We start from the raw sequence: 10,178 nt of genomic DNA, 5'->3' as shown, positions 1-10,178 counted from the left end.
AACAATGCTGAAATCAAATATCTCTTCCCATGCTGATCAGAGTCACTCATCCCTTAGTATCCATACAGAACTACAAACGAGCTACATTAGTCTAACAAAAGGCTAGATTAGGCATAATAAGCTTAACTAGCACATGCGATCTCACTTTTATTTCTCTTGGCTAGAGTATGAGAATATAGAAAACGAGGCAGTTGCTTGTTCAATACAGTATTAAGATACAACAAACAGTCCACAGACATGGTACACTTTTGTACAAAAATGTTATATTAGTGCTTTTATTATGAAAAAATTGAATAAATCCTTTATTCCTGGAAAATAAGAAGTCCTGCTCAATAGGACTGTGTACTGCATTAAAGAGGAAGTGGCAGTCTGCTAAAATCTGATTCCTCAAATCAGCACAGGTTTAGAAATTTCAGCTGTGAGCTGATGCCTGTAGATTTATAAATATATACAAATATGAAATCTGTGTTTTTGCAAAGTTTCAAAGGACCAGTGTGTAACAATTAGGGGGATCTATTGGCAGGAATGGAATATATTATTAATAAGTATGTTTTATTTAATGTATAATCACCTGAAAATAAGAATCGTTGTGTTTTCGTTACCTTAGAATGAGCCGTTTATATCTATATACGGAGCGGGTCCTCTTCACAGAGTCAGCCGCCATGTTTCTACAGCTCTGTCCCCAAACAACCGGCTATCGACCAGTAGCTAGTAGTGCTAGTGGCACGACATAAACAGAATTTAATGTAGTTGCATGTTATTTACTAACACGCAGCGTAAAAGCACAGACCACAACCTCTTATACATCCATGGTCTGTGATCTATTATACATATATTTTGTATCCTTGACATGAAAAAGATTGAGATTGCTCTCAAAATCTGTGTGCTTGGATTTTTCTAACTTCCATTAATGTCCATCGCTCACTTTATGCTCCTCTGGGAAGCTGCCTGGGCAAAAAGTTTAATAAATAAATAAGTAAGTAAATCATTATAATAGTATGCATATTTATAATATTTATATTGTTCAACACGGGCCATTTCGGTAGAGATATTAAAATTATGACAATAGAGTGGAAATAATTGTGTTTTACTTTTGCACGGCACTTTGTAGGCGGACGTTTTACTGGTGTCCGGTAGTAGCTTTTCAAATGGTAGAGGCGTAGCTCTGCTGCTGGGCGCTGACGTTGCAATGGAACGAACAATTGACTTTCATTTCTTGTCAACATACGTTTTTTGCCGTACTTCTCCTACACGCTTGGCACACGGGAAAAGTGTAAATTGGTTGCAACCTGCAACCTCACCACTAGATGCCACTAAATCGTACACACTGCTCCTTTAAGGGGAACTATTTATTCTGTCTCACCACATATGTAAGATATACATAAAGTTATAAAGTATAAATGTAAAGGACAACTATTCCTGACTCATGCAGGTGTTTACCTGCATCTGGTAAAACAGTACGCTGTTGATTTGGCTCGGCAGCACACATGACTGCATGTGTACCTGCATGCTAGTTTGGCGGGTTTGCATAGAGCTCTTTATCAGATCCTGACATGTTATTACATGGAGGATGTTAAGTTAAGTGCTCTATCTGGAGGCAGTATAACATTTGAATGATGGAAATGTGTGCAGCCTTTTACGCACACTCAGGCCTGGCTTGCTAGACGTCGTAGCTCCTGCTTGTCTGTGCTGCTGGGTGATTGGATAATATCCTCAGAGATCTCAGGGTTCTCCTTGTTTGGAGGCGAACTGTAGGAGACAAAACACACACTGAGCTGTTTGCAGAGGTTTGGGTCTTTGCATCGGAACAGACGGAGCAGTGAGACTTTGTATCCTGTTCAGGGTCACAGAGGCCGAGTAGCAAGGACACGTCAAAAGCACATAGCTCGAAAATAAAAACAGAGGTCACATTGTAGTACCTAGTCGTGTCCCAGTTCTCTGCGTCCTCCACCGTGTCAGGAAGAGGTCTGTCGGCAGTTTCGGGCAGAGCCAGGGCCAGGACAGCACCCAGCAACGGGGAAATAGCGAAGATGACCAGAGGTGTATTGGGGCTGTGGTCATGAAGCATGTTTATAATGGGAGCTAACACACCGCCAATCCTCGCAAACATGCCGGATACACCTATTCCCGTTTGCCTGTAGGTACACAAGGGAGGTTTTAGAGACTTTGGGATCATGTGTGTATGTGAAAAGTAATTAAAACTGTACAGATAGACATGTCTCACCGAACAACAGTGGGGAATATCTCAGCCGTGTACACGTAGATTACAGCAAAGGAAGCTGTTATACCAAACTTCCCTACCATGGCAAGACCAGTCAGGACACTGGGATGATCTACAGACAGAAGCAGCGAAATTATCAAAGTGATGAAATACATTTGCATTTGTGTCAGAACCAAGGCTGTCAATCGATTATATTATTTAATCGCGATTAATCACATGATTGTCTATGATTAATCGCGAATTCATCGCAAATTTTGTATCTGCTCGAAACCTTAAAGGGAGATGCGGGAGTAGGCAAATATGCTTGCTTTATGCAAATGTATGTATATATATGATTGTGATTATCATAAAGTGGGCATGTCTGTAAAGGGGAGACCCGTGGGTACCCATAGAACCCATTTTCATTCACATATCTTGAGATCAGAGGTCAAGGGACCCCTTTGAAAATGGCCATGACAGTTTTTCCTCGCCAAAATTTAGCGTTATTTAGCCTCCTTCCCGACAAGCTAGTATGACATGGTTGCGTTAAAGAAATTAGTGCCACGAAAACAAATTTGCGTTAACGCATTGTTATCGTGTTCAATCAGAACACAACAAATACACATTGTCCATCCTACCTGCAGGGACAGCGAGCATGAGCAGACAGGCGAGCCCTCCAACAGCCAGAAACCCGCTTTGGGCGAGTCGGCGACTGAAGGGCAGGACGAGCAGGACGAGAGAACGAGCCGGGATCTCAACCAACCCGAACATAAACTGGGTCAAGTAGAGGTTTGTCCCTAACCTGGAGACGCCCAGAGAGAGGCCGTAATACACCAGCACGTTCACAAACCTGGGGTGCACAGGAGGAACACAGATGGAAGACGAAATGGTGAAAGGAATATAGAATTTTTTTTTTTTTATTGATGTAAAAACAAAACTATAAAGCATACATGCATTCACACATACAGTACACTTTCAATTTACCAGATGTAGAACAAAATGATAGACCTCTTCCTCATGTGAGGAGTTCGTACGAGATCCACTGCTGAATAACTTTGCTTCCCTCCACCTGAAATCTGACACTTCTCAACCTGGACACACATAAAACAAACCAAAAAAGCATTATTATTATTATTTTTCAAATTTTCTATACATATCGCAACAATATCATTATCGTGAATTCTTTGGGCACAATAATCATGTAATAAAAATCTGATATCATGGCGCTGAGTGCCACAGACAGGGTAGAGAAGTTGGAAATGGACTAACGCATTGTTGGTATAGGTCTTTTTATGGGTTTGTTGACAATAATAAAAATATAGAGCAACACCATCCTTATCCTTTTCATGAAAAGACCTATTCTTCAATAGGTCATAATGCATGCAGCAGGAATAAAAATACATTAGGTTAGATCAGTCTTTCTCAAAGACTGGGTCGGGACTCACAGGTGGGTTGCAGGAGATTTTATTAGGGTCACCAAATAAATTAGCCGAATTTCATCCAGCATTTAAGATCAATATCTGCAGTACACCTTTAAGCCACGTGAGGAAGCCTGAATGTTCCTATAGTTCTGATAATTGTAGCGTACTTAAAACACTGAATCTAATATGAAAGGCTAGCGTAGATTTTGTTTGTTTTACTGATGAGAGGAGGCTGTTAGCTCCGCCTAAATGCATTTATTTGGTGTCATTTATAAAGTATTTTTCAATAACACATGAATAAAAAAAGAGTAATTTATCAAAGCTATACCTCTTCAAAAAGGCTGGTTTACCTATTCAAGATAATATGATGCGGGAATGGCTTTTTTTCATGATTTAAGGCCTATTGTGAATTGGGTTGCCATGGTTTGTCATTTTCAAAAAAGTGGGTCCCCAGAAACAACCCTGTGTGGGAAACACTGGCTTAGATAGCATGAGAGTGTATGGAGAAACATGCAGAGAGAAAGAGAGACACACTTGTACAGCAGGAGGTAAGACCCGGCCGTTGATGAGTGCTGCCTTGCGGAGGAGTGCGATGGCTTCCTCCTTCCGGTCGTTGGCCAACAACCACCTGGCCGACTGAGGAACCACCCTGACAGGAGATAGAGAGAGCAGACAGGGAGAGAAGAAAGAGTGGACAGAGGAGGAAATGTAGATCACAAAGAGGGCATTCATGTACTCGTATCAAAGAAATGTATGAATACACAGTGGATCTAATGTTCAGATGCTCATTGATTTTCCCACCATATATAGAAGATGAGCAGGAAGCCTGGGGCTGATATAGCCAGTTGCAACTTTCTCCAGTCTCGTATCAGGTATGCTATTCCTGGTAGAAGCATGTAGCCCAGACCAAACGCGTAGTCGGTGGTGATGCCGGCTAGCATTCGCCTCTTGGTGCACGTCCACTCAGTGCCTTTGCAGGGTTAGGAAGGAGAGGAGAGGAAAGGAGAGGAGAGGAGAGGAGGAATCACGGGGAGAGGGTTAAACTGCGGTGGCGGTTGGATCTTTAAGGTAGTGGAAGGAGTGGCAAGGGTTTGTGGGATTGGACAAAAATAGCACAAAAAAGCATGAGCCATTATAACACTATCATTATAACAATATCTGCGCCTGCCAGTAACATTTTGAGTTTCCATATGTGAGGAATCCAAAGCTACAGTATCTGCTGAGTATCTGTGTTTTGTTAGTACCAAGTACAAAGGCATTGATGATGACTCCAGATATCGTGGCGCCAACTATAAAGCGAAGAATCACATAGACGGTGAAGTTGGGTGCAAAGGCCACAGCGACTCCAAACACAGTCTGAAGAGCGATGGACAGCAGCAGGATGAAACGTCGGCCGTACCTTTGCACAGAGAGAGGAGCGGACATGAGTTGGCGCATGCAGAAATGAGTGCATACAGTAAGTGAACCACTGTGACAGGGAGGGTGACACCAGGATATTCAGGCCAGGGTTAGTGTATGAAAACTGCCAACACCTTGCCAACGCCTTCAGGAATGTCAGTAGTATGTGAACGTCTTAGTTTACCATGACCATTTAAATGCTATCATAGAGAGAAACACAGAAATATTTTATGAAATAAAAATCATACAATTTGTCACAAGATGTTTAAGGCACAAACATTAAGTTCAATCCAATTAAAAAGAAACAGTCTCCAGTGAAACACTGACTACGTTTACATGCACAAACATATTCCGTTTTTTGCTCTTGACAATATTCCTACAAAGCTGTTTACATGGCTAATAAAAAGGAATATTCCACAAACATTCCTGTTTACATGCAGCCGTGCATACTCCGATTAACGTAACCGGAGGCGGACTTGTTTGACAGCGCAAACAGCACATGGGAGAAGTTTGCCTTCAGGGCATAGACTGTTCAGAAGAAGTGGATGTAGTCACCGTGATGTCACCCGTCAGTTTGTGGACTGCCGTTTTGAAGCTTCAAGTTCGGCATTTTGGCCATCGCCATCTTGTTTTTTTGCAACCAGAAGTGACACGAGAGGGCGGAGCTAAGTACAACTGAACGCTGAATAAGTTATAATTAACTTTCATGAACTGAAAACAGTCTGTGAAAGAGTTGAAATCGTAAGACGATAACACAGACAACTCCCAGACCGGACAATGCCGTGGTAGCGACCTGTCAATCACAAGGTAGCCCCGCCCTAAAGCATACCCTACTTTATGGTCTAATTTACTCTAAATGGGACCATTATTTACTAAATGAACATCATGCTGTATTGAAGAAGACTTGAAACTAGCGATTGAGACCATAAACTCATTTTTACAATGTTTACTGAGGTAATAAATCAAGTGAGAAGTAGGCTCATTTTCTCATAGACTTCTATACAATCAGCCTTCTTTGTGCAACAATACTAAACCCTTTGGCAGAAAGCTTTGAAGGCAAACTTCTCCCATGTGCATGCGAACACAGCCTCCCTTTTTCATTCCTTCAACCACCTTCTTGAAAAGGTCGGCATTGGGATATCTGTGCATATCCAAAAACCTGTAGATATCCAAGTCTTTCATGATGGTTAAAAGTAGGTGTGTTTTTCCTTCCGACCAGAAACGTGGGCTTTTGTTTTGGGCATGCATCTCTGCAAACTGTCAGCTAGTTGGTTTGTGTACAACACACAGAGCTGGCCGTAAACATTCAAAAGGCTGTGTGTCTCAAACTGCCGTAAAAACCCCAATTGAGACGCATATTCCGAATGTAATCCAAATATGACAACATTCAGATTTTGACACAAGTCGTGTAAACAACATATTCCGTATGGATATTCTGAATTAGGCCTTATTCCGAATGGAGCATTTTTGGATTAAGACATGTGGGATATGCCGCTATTATTCAGGTTTTAGGAGCATTCTTTGGACATGTATACAATGCATTTGAAATATGTGTCTCAGTTGTGGTTTTTAACGGCAGTTTGCGACACGCGGCCTCTTGCCTTTTTACGACAGCTCTGTTAGTTGACAAATTTTGAGTGTCAAACACTTCATTTCCTGCATTCTGGTGAATTTTTATGCGCCAATTTCTGCCTTTTCTGCATCAAGATAAGGTGTAAATGTCTTTATATCTTGAGGTTATAGGTCAAGGGACCCCTTTGAAAATCGCCATGCCCGTTTTCCCCTAGTTTTTAGCCTAACTTCGGAGCATTATTTAGTCTCCTTCCCAACAAGCTAACATTGCATGGTTGGTACTAATTCCTCAGGTTTTCTAGTTGCATATGATACCAGCATCTTCTCTCTAGCTTTAAGACTGAGCCTACTACAGCCTCTACAGTGGGTCTCTGAGGGTTTGAGTCTAAAATCACCACTGCAATGTAAACAGTTTAGAAGGAATATTGTCTTTTTTAGAATAAGGGCAAAAAACAGAATATTTTGTGCTTGTAAATGCAGTCATTGTCAGTCAAACCCTAGTGTGAAACTTTAGCCGACTCAGTCTGCCACGTTTGAAGCAGGCAGGTGGACCCAATTGCAGAGACAGAAACAGAAACTACAGGATATTTTCCAACTTGATACGACAAATGAACTGAACAAGAACAGGCATGTATAAATACACAGGGTGCTAATCAGCAGACACGGCACAGCTAGAGTGGGCAGCGAACTGGAATAAGGAATGAAAAACTCTGATCGGGTAACAAGACAACGAGGATGGGCAACACAGGAAGGGCTGACGAGGGCGTAACAGTTGCAGGGCTACAGGAACACATGAGGAACATACAGAGCAAGCACAGGAAAAGCAGTGTATAGCAGAAAAACAGAACTGTACCCTAAAACAAACAAAAAAACATCAGAACCCAACGTAAATCTCAGATTACAAACAATGCAAATGGTTTAGGGTGGACGTAATCTAAAAAGCACTTAAAAACAGCTGAAAACACCAAGGAGTCCAACAGAGCCATGACACAATGAGCATGAAGTGGCCTTTTCTTACACGTGGCTGCCACGTGTGTGTCTTCCCCACTGCAGCCATGCTTTGATGCTGAGGGTTTGGCTGTGTATCGTATCTGTACAAAGTCAGAGGCTCCAGGTTAAGGACTTAAAACATTCCTTTTTAGCAGAACCTATATGACTTTTAATTAACCTTGCTGGTTGCTGCTTTTATGCTCATATTTTTACGATGTTAGCTTTTTATCTCCGTTTTTACCTGCTTTTAATTTGTAGCACTTTGAGATTTGTTTCAAATGTAAAGTGCGTTACAAATAAAATGTATTATTATTATTATTATTATTATTATTATTAATAATAATAATAATAATAATAAGAGAGAGCAGTGAAGCCTACCTGTCAGCCATGGCTCCAAACAGCACAGATCCCACCAACAGCCCAAACATGTAGATAGACGAACTGAGACTGTTCAGTCCAGCTTTGTCACACACCAGGTCCCACTGGTTGGAAGGAAAACCAAAGAAGAAGTGATTGCAAGAAGAAACACACCATTTATTTCTCCTTCATAGATTGATGCCTGTACAAGTGTTCAAGCAGGAATCACTGTGAGTCAAAAGTCCATAATGACATTATTATGAATGGTAATGTTTGGTACCAGGGCTGCATTTCAGCTGTGCAAAGCAAAAAGCTGCAGGTTCACTGTGTTGCAGTTGCTTTATTGTAATATGATTACCGTTCAACTATCATTGGGAAAATGTTAACATGCATCATAGAGCACAATATTAACAGACGTAGTAGGGCCTTAAAGTGTCAGTAGGCCTTATATTTTTGGCATCTTTGGGCTCCATAATAACCTTTCAACACATTGTAATTCAAGTGTTCTGAGAGAAAACTAGACTTCTGCACCTCCTCATGGCTCTGTTTTCAGGCTTTAAAAATTTACTTTGACCAATCACAGGTCATTTCAGAGAGCGAGCGTTCCTATTGAGCCTTCCTATTGGCTGTGCTCCGGCTGGTGGGTGGCGCTTGGTATTTCTTTAACAGAGCTCAACATTGCTTCCAGGTCATAAACTTTCTCATTTTACAGCTAAACAGTACACTACAAGATGTTTCTGAAAACATTTGAGGCGAGAAATAGGCATGGCAATAACAGAATATTGATTCATATTTGACCAGCGCTGCCTAGTTTGACCATTTGATCGGAGTTTGAGAGTGATTGACAGCTGCTCAGAGACGGCAAGGCTCCAGCTCGGCTGTGATTGGTTGTTTTCCACCGGTCTGTGAAATCTTGCAGATGTCATTATAGGAGCACCAGAGGACACAGAGGCACGTCATTTTATAAAAATAACTTCTTTTAATCACATTTGCTCCATTTCTACCAACTGCTGCACTAATAATAATATTTTGTGTGTTTATGTTCTTGAATGTATTAGTTCATTTTTTATTTTGTTTAAAGAATTTAAGAAGCAGATTGGGTGCTCATGAAGCTTAATAGTAAACTAAAATGCATTATTAATTTCTACAGTAGAAAAAACTGCATGTTTCCATGCAGGAGCATGAATCTGGGAAGGATTAAAGTTGCATCCTTTTTTTTTTCCTGCAATAACAGATCATACTTGATGTTGCACACCATGCATCCTATATTGTACCTCAGTGACTGTTGTACTCTGGAAAGTCTCCTTGCTGTACACCCATCCGCGGCCACATGGGACGCGCTCAGTCCGGTTGTCCTCCTGCTGCAGGACATCGGATGAGAAGCAGGAGGACTCCGAGAGGAGGCTGAAGTTCAGGCTGAGTGTACCCGGGAAGGAGGACTGATTCCCGGCCACTGAGATGGAGCTGTCCCGGCAGCGGTGGGGCGGCGTGGATCCGGTGAAGATGCTCACCATCATGTGGAAGGCGAGGAGGATCTGGGGTAAACAAATCCATACGTACAAGGTCTTCTGATATCTACCAAAGCCTCCGATGGCAGAGAGGATCTGGTCGAAATTCATTTTCTGGGGAAATATATAGGTCAAAGTGTAGACTGATGTCTCTCTATAGCTCTGTAGGATCAGGAGGAAGAGGAGGATGGCTGTTAAGTGTAAACACCCAGCAGACAATGCATCACAGGAGAAGGGCGTGTTGTTCAGGAGGTAAACAAACAGCATCCATCAGTTTACTAATATGACCCATCTTTAGCAGTCTTCAAATGACCTGAAGAAAACTGGTGTCATCTTCCTTCTGACACTTCTCACCTTGCTGCAAGCATCATCTATTCTCTCCAAACGAGGAGAGGTCGATGCACTTGATGATTTACAAAGACAAATAAGTCTGATGCATGAAAAACTAAATGCAAAAATTGGATGTTTATGTCCTCTGAGGCTGTCCTCTGCTGCCATGTGCTGGTGACAGATTGAATTACAGTGAGTCTCCTCTGCCTTCCATCACTGTTATCAGTGAAACATAATGTATTTGTGGTCATTGTTATTATAGGTCCCTGTTTCTGCTGTACAGTCAAAAGGTGATATGGTTGACAATTACTAAGGTCAACAGGTCAGGTGCTGCATTAATTTCACTAGCTCTGCTGCCTTCAAGGTGTGCCCCAATAACAGAATCAGTTTTATTTGCAAAGT

At 41.7% G+C, this 10,178-nt stretch overlaps 1 protein-coding gene across 1 annotated transcript; it reads right to left on the bottom strand.

Annotated features, from left to right (window-relative positions):
- Nucleotides 1-1,029: 1,029 nt before the first annotated feature.
- Nucleotides 1,030-10,064, bottom strand: si:dkey-166k12.1 (solute carrier family 22 member 13). Its single transcript, XM_037795550.1, has 10 exons — nucleotides 9,213-10,064; nucleotides 7,960-8,063; nucleotides 4,866-5,020; nucleotides 4,423-4,591; nucleotides 4,156-4,270; nucleotides 3,185-3,291; nucleotides 2,839-3,050; nucleotides 2,225-2,333; nucleotides 1,920-2,135; nucleotides 1,030-1,749 (listed from the first exon to the last, which is right to left on the bottom strand). Exons 1-10 carry the CDS (start codon nucleotides 9,711-9,713, stop codon nucleotides 1,647-1,649), a joined length of 1,791 nt encoding a protein of 596 aa, XP_037651478.1. The 5' UTR covers nucleotides 9,714-10,064; the 3' UTR covers nucleotides 1,030-1,646.
- Nucleotides 10,065-10,178: the final 114 nt, after the last annotated feature.

The sequence above is a fragment of the Sebastes umbrosus genome, chromosome 15 (assembly GCF_015220745.1).
Source record: "Sebastes umbrosus isolate fSebUmb1 chromosome 15, fSebUmb1.pri, whole genome shotgun sequence".
NCBI lineage: Eukaryota > Metazoa > Chordata > Actinopteri > Perciformes > Sebastidae > Sebastes > Sebastes umbrosus.
Note: the sequence above shows the minus strand (reverse complement) of the source record. Positions and strands in the feature narration are given on the sequence as shown.